At 32.1% G+C, this 18534-nt stretch overlaps 1 protein-coding gene, 1 long non-coding RNA gene and 2 other non-coding genes across 7 annotated transcripts in view; 1 reads left to right on the top strand and 3 right to left on the bottom strand.

The window, feature by feature from the left end:
• Positions 1 to 983: 983 nt before the first annotated feature.
• LOC122526127 (mucin-5AC-like) overlaps positions 984 to 18534 on the bottom strand; it is a 42052-nt gene continuing 24501 nt past the window's right edge. For 3 of the 4 annotated variants that reach the window (XM_043649322.1, XM_043649325.1, XM_043649324.1), the window contains 5 exons: positions 12137 to 12339; positions 9214 to 9462; positions 3954 to 4161; positions 2326 to 2460; positions 984 to 1489 (listed from right to left, as the gene is read on the bottom strand). In XM_043649322.1, the coding sequence (XP_043505257.1) occupies positions 1165 to 1489; positions 2326 to 2460; positions 3954 to 4161; positions 9214 to 9462; positions 12137 to 12339 (1120 nt within the window). In that variant the 3' untranslated portion in view covers positions 984 to 1164. The remainder of the gene's footprint in view (positions 1490 to 2325; positions 2461 to 3953; positions 4162 to 9213; positions 9463 to 12136; positions 12340 to 18534) is intronic. The other variant, XM_043649323.1, reaches the window with a different exon arrangement.
• Trnap-ugg lies at positions 12801 to 12872 on the bottom strand. Its single transcript has one exon. It is a non-coding gene; the product is annotated as a tRNA-Pro (tRNA).
• Trnap-ugg lies at positions 13609 to 13680 on the bottom strand. Its single transcript has one exon. It is a non-coding gene; the product is annotated as a tRNA-Pro (tRNA).
• Positions 14287 to 16928, top strand: LOC122526128. Its single transcript, XR_006305964.1, has 3 exons — positions 14287 to 14566; positions 16000 to 16296; positions 16768 to 16928. It is a non-coding gene; the product is annotated as an uncharacterized LOC122526128 (long non-coding RNA).

Genomic DNA, 18534 nt, shown 5'->3' with positions numbered 1-18534 from the left:
AGCACCATCGTTTCGAAAGATTCGACATGACCGTTGACCCCCGTCGATAAGAACAACAAAAGAAAATGTCTCCCAGTGATTATCAAACTATTTTTTTACAAAAAATTTGTCCGTCCTGCATCGCGAACGCCATTTTTTTGAAAATAATCGGCACGATTATCAACCAATAGAAATCGATTTGACTGATGTGAAATACAAAATAAAATAATAATGGCGAACGTTTATAGTATTCATTTCACAAAACAAGAAGAAAAAGAAACTAAAAAATAAAGGATAATAATTCTCTATCCTTGATCGATTCAATCATCCCATTTGTATTAGTTTTCCTTCTTCCTCCATATTGTTTTTCTAAAATCTCTATAATATTAGGAATAAACGTTTGTATCGTCCGGAACTTTGCTCGCCTTTGTCTACGTCATGGCAGAGATCCAGGAACGAGACAACGGAGCCGTCGAATAAAACACACGGTTGAGAGCACGATGGCTTCGTTCTCTCTATCTTTGTCTCTCTTTGATTGAATTGATCTATTTTTTTTCTCTTCCTTTCACTCTCTCTCTCTCTCTCTCTCCCACTTTCTCTCCTTCTCCCTCTATTTATCTATCTTAGTTTTCACATATTTTCATCTTCAATCTTGTTTCTCTCTATTTTTTCTAAACTTTTGTAGTTCAGCATTAGAGCTCGGAATGATCTCTCTCTCTCTCTCTCTCTTTCTCTTAATCTTTATCTCTCTCTTTATTTCTTTTTTTTAAATAGGGAACACGAGCGTATATAGCTACGACGGGTTTCTCGATAATGTTCTAACGTAGGAGGACGAGTGGTACGGAGGAGTTAAAAGAAAAAAGTCCGGAGAAGAGAAAGAGAAAAAGAAGGGGAGGGAGAGAGAGAAAGAGAGAGAGAGAGAGAGAGAGAGAGAAGAAGAGAGTGAGAGTAAAAGGAAGAGGGAGATAAGTTCGGGTTCGTTATTCTCTCTTCTCTCTTCTCTCTTTGTGACTCGTCTTTCATCTTCCCCCTCCACCACTGCCTCCTCCTCCTCCTTCTCCTCCTTCTCCTCCTCCTCTTCCTCCTCTTCCTCCTCGTCCTTTTTTTAAAACCCTTTCCCCTGTTAGTATCTTAAATCGGTAGGGGATCGTCGTCGCAGCGATGCACAAAGCCATGTTGTTGGGGTCATCCACTTGTGTGTTCCGGAAGTAGTATGCTCACCGATTTACGATTCGTAATGGCTGTTCCTGTTGCCGTCGTCGTTGTCGTCGTCGACGATGACGACGACGTAGAAGTTGTCATTGTTGTCGTAGTTGTCGTCGTTGTCGTTAAAGTCGTCATCATATTTGGTGCGACTATGTTGTTTGTCGTTGTCATTGACTGAACAACAGCAAGCCCGGACGGAGGTCGATGGGCTGGTGCGACTACACGCACTTCCGGTCTCGGTGAGGCCTCTCTCAATGGACTACCAACGCCAACAAGTTCCTCGTTATTAGCCAGCATCGATGGCCTGTACAAATGTTTTCGCAATATAAATGTCTAAGGTTAATTTGACGGTTAACAAAGGTCAGCGGTGATTCGTTATCGATAAATTTTAATGAATTCGTTGAAAAGGTTAAAAATTATTAATGTGGGTAGAAATTTGTCAATGGCGTAGCGGTATAAGGTTAATATTACTTTTACGTACGGGGTTCAGTGATCTAATTGAAATTTGATCCAATTGAAAATTATTTGTACGCGCGCGCGTGTGTGTGTGTATGTATGTATTCTGATATTATTTTAATTTAGTTATATAGAAATCCTAAGCTTATATCTCTAGATTATATTTATTAGACGAATTTTATACGTAGTCTCATAATAATTGTGATTTTTATTCTGTTAACAATAGTCCTATTTTAAATTTATAAATTATAGAAGATTAAAAATAATATCAATCATATTTTACTAGCTATATTATATATTATATTAAAAGTAATAATAATAATAATAATAATAATAATAATAATAATAACAAAATACTTGATAAAATAAAGTTCATATTTCTTTTTTTTCTACAAATTTTCAAACTAAATTTTTCTCAAATTTGGATCATTAAAAGTTCTGTTGCTTTCAGTATAATTTTATCTATTTGACACACATACACACACACATATATATTATAGTAATAAATTTACAAATATTCAAAAGTATTATATCTACGATAGAAAGAGATTAAATGAAAATGTTATTTTTGTCCAGTAAAATAACATACGTTATTACTACATTTATACGACGTCAAAACCCATTACAACTGGGAAAAAAATAAATAATAAAAATATCCAACTACTATCTCTCTTTCTTGCCTACCTGTGTTGCGGGGGTGGCGTAGGTGTCCGCGATAACGGAAAACTTGCGACTTCTCTTGTCACTGAAAGCGACCGAATCGATCCGAATGTTTGGTCCGGCGACAAATTGGCCCCAACACTTTGCACCATGCCACTGCTGGAACACGGGACTTGGATTAACCACCCATGATCGTTCTGATATCAATTTAGAATTTCTATTTTTAAAATACGGGGCAGGTCAACAATTACCGAGTGATTTTTACAATTTTTTTTCTTCTTCTTATATTCCAAACTTTTTTCTGTTTATTGATTCATTCAGATTAGTAGAGAGCTTAATAAAAAAAGGTTCATATAAAAAGAAATAATTATAAAAACCACTTAAAAATCTTTCGACCCAATCCAGTATATATATATATATGATCAATTTCTTTGTAAATCAAATATCGAAAATATTTCGGTTATGTTCGGAAATAAAATAAAAAATGGTTAGAGGAAAATGGCGCATATGTTCGATATTTTCTAGGATGTAATATCTTTACTTCGACGTAGGGATACACTGTTATAGATCAGGGATTCTCAAACTTTCCCAATTTTCTATCACATAAATAAAAATCCAAAAATATATGTGTAGTATTTCGTAAAAGCATTTCTCTGATTTAAAATCGATACATCCCAAATGAAATGTTTATAGTCTCGAAGAATCAAATATATTTTTAATATATATATATATTTTAATTATTAAGCGTAGCAATTAATTCGGTATCTTTTAAGCGCAAATTTATTATTTATTTATAAAATAATCATACATTTGTTATATGCTTCGAAATAGTTTTCAATATTTTGGTGTATCTTTTTCTAATAACTGCCGAATTCTTTGACGGTAAAAAGATGGTGACTTTGATGCAATTTAATATCAAGATACTGAATTAATTGTTACATGTAATATCCAAATATTTTCTATAAAAATTGCACCATCAAAAATAACGTAATGTACCATTAAATGATACACGTATCATAGTTTGAGAAACGATGTTATATTTCGATAGAATATATTAAAGGAAAATAATACAATCGAAAATCGATTACGGATACATATAAGAACGTTATTGTTAGGAATAGGTAACTACACAATTAGGATGTTTCTATTGTCATCCCTCAGTAGGAAAAGAAGAAAAGAAAGAAAAATAGGATGTGGTGGTTGGATTGGTAGAAGAGAGCCAATTCTACAGGCAATAATACCAGTTTTCTGATCGTTTCTTAGCTGGATATAGAATCTTATCAATTATGCATTCACTTGGGGTTGATATTTTTAGAACAGTTGGTTCTCCTAAGAACTGATATCGTTTCAGTATTAAGCAGCGGAAAATCATTGATATCACTTTCGTCTGTTTATTCATTTGTTTAAAAAAACAAAAAAAAACATATTTTCAGCTTTACCTAAAATGTCATTTTAAATTAATAACAATTCTTTTTGAAAATATAAAATATTCGTCGCAGGGTAATTAATAATTAATTTTTTAAATCAAATTGAGTAAATATATCGTGAATGTCATAATTTGATGAAGACTTTTGTGTTTTTAGATAATAAGTTATTATAATTGAATTTCTAAAATGGGTAATAGGGTCGATTAATGGAAATGATTGATTTACCTGACGGAACCGGAAGTTACGAGGAATGGCATCGGCGTCGGACATGGACTCAATGGCGAACTGCTTACCGAACTTCTTGTACTGCTTAACACAGAATGTGGACATTGTGGTGGACCAACGTGCGTACCATTTGCACCAGTCTTACTCATCGTACGACTTTTCAAACAGGGTATCCTCGGCCATCCGCTGGCACTCTTTCCTGAAATTCCTGCAATTACACAACAAATAACAAAATATAAGCATAACAATCAAAAGTAAAAAAGAAGTTATGCAACAAGAAAATTAATGTTCGAGATTGTCCAAGCGATTTGATCAACAATTGAGCATAATAATTCTTTTGAATTTGATTGATCTTGAAGAATTAAATTCCTTTGTTTGACTTAAAAATAAATTTAACAAGATCCAATGCAGTTAAATCCATGCTATCTTTTAAAAACAACACGTCAAACATCACCGAGTATAAGTTTAACTTTCAAAGTATCTGAAACTTCTTGTTTTCTAACGAGATCTACGTAATTTATATCTAATAAATACTTTGTTTAGAGACAAATTACTAGTAGCTAAATAGATTTATTAAATTTATTTTAAATATCGTAATGAAATATGTATTTTTAAAAATGCGTTAGAGGTAACTCATCAAATTCGATTCATTCGGTTGAAATTTGCAATTTTTATTGAAGACGTTAACGAAAGCTTCAGCATCTTTCAAAGATAGTCTCGAAGGGAATCCTCAGCAAAAAGATATTTAAAAGTGAAACGGATAGACAATGGCTGAGTCCAATCTTGAGGAAAGAAACTCGAACAATAGCCTCGCTAAAAGAAAGGTAAAGGAAGAAAAGAAAAAAAGAAGGACCAGGTCTCTGGTCTCCATTGGGAAATGATTTCAAGAAAGATTTCAAGAAAGATTTCAAGATTTCAAGATCTCCAAATGAAGATTTTTCTCCTTTTCTTGTTTCTTTCTTTCTTTCTCCCTTCTTTTTTTTTCTTCTTTTTTCAATCTTGAGATTTCTGGGTCTCTCATCAAAAGCAGATTAAATTTCACGATAGTCTTCGACTTATCAATCATCTATTTGACTCATAGCATGATCTAATCCAGTGATGAATCATTTCTTTTTTTGGCCAGTGAATTAAAATTATATATAAAAAGACAAAAAATATTTTACGTACTAGGTTGCTGATCAAATATTTTAACTAAAAGTTAGTAATTCAAACAATATACAAATAAAAATTCTATATTTAACGTTTCATTCGATTCATAGTAGTAACAACAATATTAAAAACGCGTAATCAATCGAAATGAAATGATATAACTTTTATTTATAATATACAAAACTTTGATTAATGTATTTGGTAATTTATAGATCGGATTAAAAATAGAAAACGTTCTCTCGTGGAACACAGATTCGTCATATTTGATTTATTCAAATTTTCTTTGAAACGATCATCTCGTTTGAAAAAATAATCTTCAACAAACTTTTCCTTTCTTTATCATAACAAGAGTGGAAATTAGCTGAGAAACGAAAAGACGATTTAAGCCTCGACGAAAAGACGTCTTAATGACGTTAGTTGAGGCTCCGCATCGTCTTCGAAGAGAAGAGAAAGGGTGTAAAGGGAATTGGAGAGTGGACGAGTTGGAGGGATGAGGAATGAGGGATGGGAGGGTATGAGGGATAAAAGAGAGGGGTTGTGGATCGAGGGCAACAGATGTCATGGACCTCAAAGGGTGGTTGGGTCGACCCAGTTCGTTTCTGAGTGCAAGTGCTCTGACGTTCACGAATCCTTTCGTCCTTCTCGTTATAGTTACGAGCTAAGGGATGTTACGAGTCAAATGATCTTTTTCTAATACTTATATGTCATTTTTAGATGCTTAACTATTTTTCTTTTTAATTTTTTTTTATTTAAAAATAAACCCGTTTAAGGACCCCCACAGAACTCTACAAGTTTTATAGTTCTGGGTTTATAGAAAATATATAAGATCTTTTTTATGTATGCAGGAAATAAGATGGATTAGAATTTTGTGAGTAGTCATTTGCAAATACAATTATCGAAATTTTCTATTTTTTTTACAACTTAAACTACAATCTGATCTTCTTCAAAGATATCAATTAGCGTCTTCTTAATTGGTGTACAATGATTAAGAGTACTTAATTAAAAGATTCTCGAGACTTTTTAGGCGACATACTTTTTTTTTCAGATTGTAATACAAGACTAACTGTAAGCCAAAACAATTATGTACTCGAATAATTGATTTTTAAAATTACCTAAGGATACTTTACAGATTACGATACACTTATTGATCTTAATACTTTGAGAAAAAAAAGAATGCTAAATTAACTAATTAGAATAACGTGTAATTTATTATATAATTTCCTGTATATCATCTGAGAATATTTTATATGTACTATTTATATCGAATAAAATGATACGATGAATTATGAGAAACATTTCAATAGGCACGCGTGTACGTGTGTTTTGTTCTGATGATGACCAACCAGTTAGCTGAGTGATTGAGTATTTTAATGAAATGCATTGTTCAACGTGTATGCGTATATAGGTACGCGTAGGTATAAATGTGTAGGTTATGATGAAAAGACACTTATCATGATTACGTAAGAATCGACGATAAGTAGAACGTTTATTTCGTATTCGCACCCTCAATGAGAATAATTGGTCTTTATCGTTGTAGCGCATCATTGCCACGAATTTCTGCACACGTTTCAAACCTCCGGATGTTTCGATAGGAAAAACCAGTAATATCCTGAATGATTGACAATTGAAAAACAAATGACTTTTCTCTATATTCGTATCATGATTCGTTTATTTTATATTTCCGAGTAAGAAGATCGATAAAACGTTTCTTGGAATCATTTAAATTCGAATGGGTGACCGAACAAAATGGAGGCGGCGTAACGGTTTTTAACAAATCGACCGGTTAAAAAAGAAAATGGAGACGAAATTAAATATAACCTGTACAAACGAATGAACAAAAGAAAAGAAAAGAAAAGAAAAGAAAAATTATAGATCTTATCGTTTTTATCAAGTTTGTATCAGCAAACGACATTTTCCCGTTCAGTAATATCGTTCTTTCTCGCAATTCTTTTTATTTTCTTCTATTTCTTTTTTCTTTTCTTTTTTTTTTTTATTTCACAATTTCACATAAACATTTTACCTTATGTATTTTACTCTATCGTATCGCAACTTTTATCGCATCCTTTTGGCTTTAATAGCGAACGCCGGAAATACAATTCCGAGATAAGAAGAGGCAGGTGGGAGGTGGAAAGTGGATGGCGGGGGTGGGAGGAAAGAAACGGTGAGAAGACTTGCAGCTGGAGAAAGAAAAGTAAAAGAAAAAGAAACAAAAAACAAGATGTCGTCTGCTTCATTTCAAAGCGACGACAAACTTGTCCTTGAGAGCTCTCTCCCTTATTGTACAGTTGAAATACTGCGTATACGTAGTTGCGACTGTCGTCAACGATCACACAGTAAAATGCCACTTGCATGTAGAAAATTGTTGAAAAAGAAAGAAAAAATATACTAAGCTCGAGGGAAGAGGTGATGAGAAGAGATGAGAAGAGATGAGGGGTAGGAAGGAAGAGTTGAGAAGGAGAGGGAAAGTGGAGCCTACAAAAGGTATGGAAAACGATCCAATCCGGGAAGGCCGAATTTAAAAGACGAAACCAACACCATTAGTCTCTCTTCCTCAACCCTTTTGTTCTCCCTTGCTTATTTTCCTTTTTATCTCTTCTTACTTTTTTTGTAAACGCAAAAAAAACGCAGACTTTCGAATCCTTTTATACGTACGAACAATAACTGGAATAATCTTTCTTATTATGTACTGCAGAGAGAAATATATGTAATCATGAAAGAGATCCTTTTTCTTTACTAAATTTTGTTTTTCGAAAGTTAAAAAAATATAATAATTCATGTATCGTATTTTTTTTTATCGATCAAGTTTTGGTTACTCCAATATATTCGTCATTAATAATCGTCGATAAAACAGATTATTGCGAAACAAAAAAAGGATGAAATTACAAGTAACTCGTAATATTTTTTGTTGTTGTATTCTGAACAACTTTCGTAACAAATAAGATTAAGAGAGAAAAAGTAGATCTTCTCTCTCATGGTTTTATTTCAACAAACAAGGTAAGAAACGAGAGAAAGAGAGAAAGAAAGATGGAAGCGTTACGATGCAGAGTCGGGGAATAATTTGATAGACTCGTATTAGCCTGAATACCGACAATTCAGTTAGCTACCCTCGGATAGAAGCAACCAAGTCTCGTCCTGAATTCGGAGCAATTGGCACAAACTAGAGCGTTACCAGCAAGCCGATATAGCACATATGTATATGGCAGACATGCCAATGAGCGGCTTCTCGTCTCTTTTTTTTATTCCTAATTTCCGTATTCCTATAATTCGCCTAATTAACGGAAAACAAAACAAAATTTCTATAAATTATCTTATCCGTAATAAAAAATAATTATATCGAATAAGAAGACAATTGTTATAATAATTAGCTGTTCAATTCTGAATGTATATGTGTGTATGTATGTTTCATTTTTTGTTTATAAATTAATTTGAAAAAATCAGTTAGATTCGAAGTGAAATAAAAAATAAAAGAGATAGAGAAAGAGAGAAAATTATTACAATACAAATTATATGATCGTGAGAAAAAAATGATTAGAGAATGTACGACCGTTCTGTTATCTTCTTTCTCTCTTTATCTGTGTGTCGGAACGATGAGAGAAACGATGGGAAAGTAGGTCAAAATAGTCGTTCGTTTCTGCCTTAACTGCGTATTAAAAGGGAACTTATACATTATAAAACGAACTGAGAACGCTGACCTGTTGCGTGAGAGTACAGACGACGATAAACACACACATACATATAAATGCATATATATTAGAGGTTAATACCAATGCGGAAAAGATAAATTTAGAAGACAAGGTGGGTGGGTTGGTGGGTTTTCAACGTTTACAACGATAACAATCATTCAAATTAATGGCCGACTTTTGTATAAGCTTCCAATTAATGTTTACCTTTGCCCTAATCAAACTTAACAACAAAAAGAAAAAGTGAAACCGAAAAAAGGAAGAAATAAATTTGTCAGTCTTTCTAATTTAGTTCGAATGTTTCTGTAAACGTAATTCAATCGCATTGGACACTTGTTAACGACAACAAAATACGATATAGTGATTTTTTGTTATCTTCAAATAATTAATAAATAATAATATAAAAAAGAATGATGTTGCAGGTTACTTACCAAGCATCTTAACACTCTGAACAGGACTGAGAGGGTAGAAATCCCCATGTAAAGGACAGTGGAAGCCCACTCTGCGTTCTCTTTTTCTCGCACGTCTCGTCAACATGCAAAGTAGTACACCTAGAGCAAGCATAAGTGCGCCAACGATGATGCATATCGGCCCAAGGATACGAGAGTTTCCGGTGAAGGCTATGCGAGCAGCATACGAGTCCTTATCCTCGTCTTCACCTGGGCCACGATACGAGGCGGCTAGAAACAAATAATTCTATTAGAATTAAATTATATTTAATTTAAATTAATAATCAAATACGAGATAATTTTAGGATTCGGAGTAAGCTAATAGTTTCTAGATTATTTTCAAAATCAGTTATTTCCTTTCGAAACTTTTTAAGACTATTTCCTTAATTTCATATTGCAAAATAACAAGCCTAGAGAATTTTGTTTTCAATCTGATAAAGATCGGTTCACCTTCGGTGTTAATTTATTCAATTGATCATTCATTTAAATTATTTTTTATTTTCCAATGAATTATTTATTTGTACAATTTATCAATTAAATAAACACGCACAACGTGGATAAGATTTATAAAAGACAATTTAAAAGAAATCATGCGAACTTCACTTTCACATTGACAATGAGTGAAGATATTCAAGAGAAAATATGTGGTAGCTGTAATAATAGGACCGGTCTCGAGCATCCGAAGAAAAGAGAGAGAGTGTTAGAAAAAAACAGAGAGAACTGGATAAAGAAAGAAAGAAAGAAAGAAAGAAAGAATAAAATTATGGAAGGAAGAGAAGAAGCCGGTTTTGATAAATCGACCGGCAAGAAACAACGGAACGAAATGAGGGCCATATCCCAGAGCACCAAACGACGACGACGACAAAGACAACGATGTAAAACGACCAGCTGTTGCCTCAGAGTGAAAGTGCGACAGAGAAAGAACACACAGCCCTTTTCCTCCTATCTATCATACCACCAAAGTTGAAGCAACTCTGTTACTAGGGTCAATGTACTCTTCCCAGTCGGGTATCTTCTCCCATGGCCGCCATTTTTGTTCATGTTCTACGAAACGTGCGACGCCATTTTTATTTTTCTTATGCTTAAAAATTATTTCTTCGAATTTTAAAAGAAAGAATTTTATTAAGAAGTAAATATATAAGGAATAAATAAAAAAAAATACTCAATATACTTTTATTTGATATTAGTTAATATTCCAACTATAGAGATATAATGTCAATTGTGAAACATGTGTCGACTACACGTGATTGAATCCGAACTGACAAACTCGAGCAGAAAGCGGATCAATGCTGTAATTTACGTACGTATACATACATCCTATCAGTGATATATGTGTATTACGCATTACCATTGGATAGGAAGCCCCCTTATGACTTGCTATACAGTCTCCTGTACAAACGGATTATTCATTTCTACTATGAAGCCATATACCTTTTTCCCTCTCTCTCTCTCTTTCTCTAAAGTTGCATCCAATATATCTAATGCATCTATAACGAAAGCTTATCTATGGTAGCTATTATATATACGTAATGTCTGTATACACATATTGGAATTCAGTCGACTCGATAGGTTCTCTAATCTGGATTAAACTCAATTTATATTCTTACTGGATCGGTATAAAGTTCTGAAGTCATTTTTATATATCTATTATTCTTTTTTCTAAACTGTTAAATTAATTCTTTATTCAGATTATAAAAGTCCAAGTTTAATTAATGAAACTATAAGTCTTATTGTAACCTCAAAAAAAAAAAAACTTATTAATTCTGAAAATCGTTAAGAAATATTTGGTCTAAACTGTACCAAATAATCAATATTATTGACTTGTTTATTTCTATTTACTAATTAAAAAGACAAAGAAAATTAATGAAAAATGTCTAATACAGAAAATATCGAATTCCGAATCGGTCGGTAATACATTATCGATCGATAATGTCCAGAAATAAAAGCGGTCCTTCGATATTTGCCCATGTTTGTGACAGTCAATGACAACCCAACAAAAGTTATTGGGTTGGCAACTAAGTGATTGCGGATTTTTTGGTTGGCAACTAAACAAGTATGGTTACTTTAATAAAAACCCACAGGTCCTCGGGGGACCTCTCTTTCTTTCTCTTTCTTTTTATCTATCTATCTATATATTTCTCTATCTCTTTGTATAAATAAGTACTTACGTACATATATATATTTATAAAGAAATTATGAAGAAGAAGAAATTATTAAAATAAATTTAAAATTATAAAGAATCTCATGTCCCTTCCTCCCCCCTGTAAATATATAGGTAAATATATAGGTTTTTGTTAAAGTAACCGCACTCGTTTAGTTGTCAACCACAAAATCCGCAATCACTTAGTTGCCAACCCAATAGATATGTTCTTATCTTTCTTCAAAAATATACGTCAAATATACGTCACGCCCCATTTCACCGATTCGTGGCAGCCGTCTCGTTCGTTCGTTCATCCCAAATATCCAACCCATTGAAAAAAATGTTTTTTTCATTTCCTTCCGATTTCTATTTACAACGTTCGAGAAACGACGTTTTGAGATCTCATAATTTAATAGTTTTGAATGCATATTGCAATCGCTTCAACTTGTAGAATATTAAATAGGACGTGTTACCTCGAAAATGGCTGATAAAAGATTTAAGATTACAGGATTGTTGCGATTACATGGTTGGATTAATTGTAAGTTTTCTCACACACACACACAATGCTTGTAATTAATTTTTAACAAATATAAAAGATGAATTAAAATTTATCGTCAGGCATATTTAAGATTTACAGATATTTGGTTTTACGAAATATTTTTAACTTATATAAAATTTTAATTAGAAAAAAAGACGAAAAATAAAATAAAAAAAGGATATGTGGATAATGAGGATAAATAAAAGTAAATATAATAAAATACGAACCAGTAAGCACAGCGCCGACGAGCATGAAAAGGAATCCAAATGCCGGAAGAGCAATCTGGCAGTTCGCCGCTATTACAACTCCAGCCACCATTAGACCACCCTCGATTTTTTCCACTCTCAAACGTGAAATTGGGGTTGGACACTTCAATTTCGAACCAAAGCCACCACTTAGCATTCCATCCTCAGCCGCCATGGCACTGGGTCTAAAATCACACGAAAATACACTTTAATTATAATAATTTTCGAAACCTAACAACAACCTACCAACTCTTATATCAAATTTGTTTTAATGAAAAATACTATCTTTATGCAAGATCAATCAAAATGATTACTGAATTGAATATAAAAATTATAGTACGTATAAATAATATATATATATATATAAATAATATATACAAATGCTATAAGTTTTTTGATGCTATTATAAAAATCAACTACTCTTTTTAAAAAATAATTTTTAAGCTTATATTTTTTTTTCAAATCGTGAAATTATATAAGTAAAGGAAAACTTTACTTTCATTTCAAAATTAAAATTGTTTTATATAATTATATATAATAGATTTGTAAAAATGTAAAAAACAAAAGAAAAAAAATTATAGTTCACTATTTATGCAAAACAAAAAAATTATAAAATGAGAAAAAAAAATGTACGAAAAAAAAAGTCGGGCTCAGCCGGGATTTGAACCCGGGACCTCTCGCACCCAAAGCGAGAATCATACCCCTAGACCACTGAGCCAAGACGATCAGTTATGCGTGCACGTACAACTTCAAGCAGAATTGCAACAACTGACTATAAAGAAAGTCGGTAATTATAGATTTTACGAAAAAGCGAACATCACTTCTTCCTTAGAGTAACTAGAAACTATTATGTTAATTATTTAAATATTGACAACTCAATAATGGATAGCCTGTAATGTCTGGATGAAGCTGAAAACATCCTTAAATGCCAAAACGGTTTCGTCACGCCTCAATTATTCATCTTCCATGACAAAATCAGAGTTCTCCAAATGTTTTTTTTCTATACTTTTGTTTTGTTAAATCTCTAATATAACAAATAGTCTTTATGCAACAAATTTTCAAAAACTTTATATTGTAGACGCAATTAAGTTACTCAATATTGTAATACAACGCAAGAATGATAATGAGATCTACCTCCGACAGCATGCTATTTCAATAATTATTTAAGCTGGGTTAAGTCTTTTATAATAAAGTTTATACTTATATATGTAAAGAGATTGGAGAAAAAGGAAAATAAAATTATATTTTAAAAAGAAGATTTACAAAAATAAGAAAAATATCACTGAGCCGGTTTGAAAAGATCGAACAATGAACATCATGTCATCACATCGAGCGAGCAAATCTGCTGACAAAAGTGAAAGATTATTCCGCTTGATCCCCTTCTACTACTATGCTATTTCTTACAAGTTGATACGGTTAGTCAGCAGTCGGAGAAAGGAAAAAAAAATCGAGCTGGGCTCAGCCGGGATTTGAACCCGGGACCTCTCGCACCCAAAGCGAGAATCATACCCCTAGACCACTGAGCCAACTGCTGTTGTTGTAAAGAGTTACAGAGAACGTCTTCCTTATCTTCGACTTTTTTACCAGACTTAAACTTTGTACTTATATACAAAATATAATGCAACATATATGTCGTAATTATACTTTATCGTTCAATGTTCTTGGAAAATGATAACGATTTTTATTTTTATTCTCTCTCACTCTCTCTCTCTCTCTTTATCAATTTTCTACGTTTAAACTTTAACACGTGCTTTCTAGTTTCTTGATAGATTCAAAGTTTTTACGTGATTTTAATAATCAATTATTATTCTTTCCGATGACTTTTTAAGATTATGATTGTGATTATTTTACTCGTAGGAAAGGTTTGTAATTTCACAATCTCAACTAAAATTAACTTATTTGTAAGAAAGTCTCGAAAAAAGAATTTCTTTAAATAACCTGGAAACTTTTAGGAGGCCATCTTGTATATCGTCCATCTTATTAATCTATAAGAATCGTTTGAAAAAGAAAATATTAATAATCACTTCCAGCATTTCTAATCACATAGATTATTCGTAATTAATTCATATCTTCTTTCTTAAAATTTAGATAATATTTTTAAGGAAAAATACTATAATCAGAAATACGCGCAGACATAAAAATAAACAAACAGGCAGACGCGATTATCGTATATCTCTTTGACGACCAAACCACTGTCAAATCGCAGGAATCTGCGTTGGTTGTTCATTGTCCGAGAGGTTGCGGTATTTACAAGCTCGAATAATTGAATCAGACAGCAGCCTTGTCCGATGGTTTACCGACTCCGCAGAGAAAGATAGACACAGACAGACAGACAGACGGACGGGCATACAGAGAAGAGGAAGAGAGAGAGAGAGGGAGAACGATGTACATAGTATCTGCATCAAGGGAAAGGTAATTAGTGTGGTTAGTCCCCTAAGCACTCCCACTCTGACAGTAAACACTGTGTTTGTCATGCTACTATATATTATACAAATCTGGTATATAGAGAAACTGTACTAATACAATTAATAATTTATAATTACGAATAGAACAGAGAGAGAATATTTTCTAAAAAAATTTTATAAATTATACGTAAACGACAAATTTTGAATTTTCGATGAAGATTATTGTAATATTAGAGGAATTATTCGCTTAATTAATATCATCGCAAAAAAAAGAGTCTATAAATATACCAGAGGCTCATGACGCCATTAAAACGGTATAAATGGTTGCGTGTTTTAATGAACGAAAGGGGTTGAAATAGGATGCAGGGTGGTCTCGTTAACTCTACTTTAGTGTGAAAATCTCAAAGGATTAAAGTTCTGTAAAAAGAGAAGAAGGGAAGGGAAGTGGAGACAGGTAGACACACTTATTTAAATACACGTATACACATAAACGTACCGATGAATAAAACAATAACTGTGTATATGTATGATGTCGCACCTTAGTCTTCAATGTGATTTCACAAAAGAAATCCAAAGCGTTTCTTCGATTCTACCTCGGACTCGTTATCTTGTGCTTTTTTCGATATTTAAATAAACAGAAAAAAACTGTTAGCTAACAATAAGTGAAGAAAAAACTAAGAACGTAATAAAAAAAGTAAAAAGACAAAAATACAGATGAATAAAACTAAACGATACGCATTTTAATGAACGCGACCAAAGAAAATATTTTATTGAATGATTTTTCTGTCGGTTCTGTTCAAATAAACACTGCTTTCCCTCCTCTCCTTTCACTCCCTTTCTCACTTTTTCTCTCTTTCTCTTATTGAGATAACAAATACATTTCTGGTACCGTTTACGTCAAAATTATCGCTACGGTTTACTCCTCCTTACGAAAAAAAAAAGAGAAAGAATATTATGTAATTTCTGTATTTTATTCTACGTTTCCAAGTTTAAAAGTCACATATATTTTAATATAAAAATAATAAAAAAAAAAAGAGAGAGAGAGAGAGAGAAAGTTTCCATTTTGATATTACAATTAAATAATAAGAATAACAAATAAAAAAGAAAAATGCCAATAATAGATTTTCTTATCAATCATCGTGAATTTTGAACTTGTTACGATAGAAAAAAAAGAAAAAACGAAGAAATTAAAACGACGAGCATGTAAAGTGTTTCTCAGGAAAGATATGACCTCTCTACTCCCCTTTGACTCCACCATCTCCTCTTCTTCTTTCTCCCATCTATTTCTTCTCCACTCTTCTATTCCCAATACCATCACCGGAAGAGTACTTGCTCTCGGTAGTTTCGATTTTTACGACCTCGTTCGAAAGATCTCGATAAGATAACCCACATGTAAGCCATTCGACTCTTGACTTCCTTCTGCTCTGCTCCATTTACCAGAATGTTCGGGTCATCTCGACTGGGGGAACGATCAAGCTGGGACTAAGAGCTAAGTGTAGGGGAATGAAGAGGTGGAGGTGGAGGAGGAGGAGGATGAGGGCGACGACGACAACGATTGAAATAAAAAGATATAAGAAAGAGTGATAAAAATAGAAGGAGTGGTACTTATCAAAGCTACGAATAGATTTGCTAATAACATCAAGGGATTATCTAGGAATAATCTAGGAATTATGCAAAAATCAAGTGTACAGTTGTATGATAATACGTGTAATGCTTATATCGAATATGTATAATCAGGTATGTAATATATGTATAATCAAGAATGTTTTAAAAAAAATAGTCTTATGGGATAAGACTACTCTAATGCTCGAGAAGATAGCCTATTTTGAGCATTTTTTTTTATAAGAATATGATAAGTACAAGGCAAAATTCGTTTAGATGTATTTCATTATATACATTTTCAACACATTCATAAATTTTTCTATTGCAAGATTAACAAAGTGAAACATACATCGAGAACATTGTTCTGCAAAACTTCAACAGTTCATGACCGATTCACTTGAAATTTATACTAGAACTATATAATTAAATTGTCTAAGAAAGAACGTGATAAATAGGCTATTTTTTCGAGAGTTAGGTCTTACCTCTCAATTGAATGGATGAAAAGGTAAGGGATACAAATAAAAAAAAATACAAACTAGACAGTTAGTAGTTAGACGTTTATCTCAATTTAAAAAAATATATAACTTCTACATCTTTCCTTTACAGCCACTCAATTATGATTGTTTATGTCTTCGGATAATCTAGGGAGAGATATACGTTTAGATATAATTTTATTTGATAATATAATTGATGTTCGTGTAAATTGTGTAATTGATTTATTGTTAGAGTTGAATCTCTTTTACCATAAATGTTATTTTGCATTCAAATTGATATTTTCTTATCAACGTTCAGTCGCAAATAAAAATATAACTATGTTATGTGTTATCAAGATATTCGACCGACAAACGAGACGAATGACGATAAACGATGCCCCCTTTCATTGTAATAAGTACGATAAATATCTTGATATTTGTATCTTGTGCAAAGTTTTTGCACCTGTGACCTATGATTACTCGTATGACGAATATGAAAGGTATGCGATGATTGTTTTATTATCATCATTCATTTTACACTTGTAATTTTGACTCGTGTTAATATTCATGCAAATAAACATACACACACGCGCGCGCATTTATATTTAAACATCTTTATGTCTCATTAAAAAAGATAATATCGAGAAGTAAGATAAATCGTATAAGTTTAATACGCGTGTGCGTGTATGAAAGTGAAAGGAAAAAAAAAATACTTATTTTCCCGCATTTCCATCTTTTTTTTTTTATACACCTATAAACCAACAGAACTCTCAGCCAACTTTTCTTTCAGTTTTGTTTTTATCCACGTGTACTATCTTCCTCTTTAATTGCATAAATGAGACGTTTAAAAATGAATGAGAAATAAATTACATCCTAGTTAATAAAATGTAAGTTTAAAAAAGTTTCAACAAAAGAAATGAAATTATTTATCAAAGTTGAAAAAAAGAAAAGAAAGATAATTATCGGTCGGTAATTTACCGACATATTTTTCGATATTATTTACCCGATATGCATTTCAACGATAAGTGACTTTCCGCGGGAAAATTTAAATCAATATTGTATGAATCAGCAGAATTGTATATGTTAAACTATGCTGATCATTAAAATAACACGAACGAATGAGAACGTCCACCTGATAAGTTTGCTTAATGAGCGTAGCTAATGAATAAAACGACGGTATGCACATACATATGCATAATACGTAGTACAACGTGTTATTGTATTTCCTTTGAGTTCATTTTAAGAAATCTAAATATACAAGAGAAAAAATATTTATAATAAATTATAATGTAGGAATATATATATAGAAATGTCGAAACGCAAGAATGATTAGTCGAAATAATATAAAATAATTAAACGTTGTGTCTTATATCGATTATTTTTTTATTATTGCTTTTACGAAGCCAGTCGAAATATTCTCGACCTTTGACCCTTTCTTCTTAACCCCTTAATCCTCGTAAAAAAATCAAGAACAAATATTACCAGAATACATTCCTATCGTACTTCTTTTTTTTCTTTTCTTGTTTTACAATCAGAAGTTGTACCCATTACTCCTACGTTAGATTTAAAAATAAATTATTTATATAAAATCTTAACCAGTCTAACTTGTGGTCTACCAGTAAAAAAAATCTTAAATAACGCTTTTTCTGCACTTAATTATAGTCTAGAAAAAATACAAATTTCTACTTCTATGATTAAAATTAAAAATTAAAATAGTAAATAATAAAAAATACTCAAATAAATTCTAATCACTAAATTGTGATCCCCGAAAATAAAAAATATTCGAAAATAGTATACTTGACCTTAAGGATTAAGAAATTGGTTCTTCTCAACCTATCCCTTGTTAAGGGTAATAGTTATTCAACCATTACCATACTAAATACTGTATAATTTATTAGAC

This window comes from Polistes fuscatus, unplaced genomic scaffold, assembly GCF_010416935.1.
Source record: "Polistes fuscatus isolate 324 unplaced genomic scaffold, CU_Pfus_HIC Scaffold10, whole genome shotgun sequence".
NCBI classification, from domain to species: domain Eukaryota; kingdom Metazoa; phylum Arthropoda; class Insecta; order Hymenoptera; family Vespidae; genus Polistes; species Polistes fuscatus.
The sequence above is the reverse complement of the archived record's forward strand: the minus strand, read 5'-3'. Positions and strand labels throughout refer to the sequence as shown.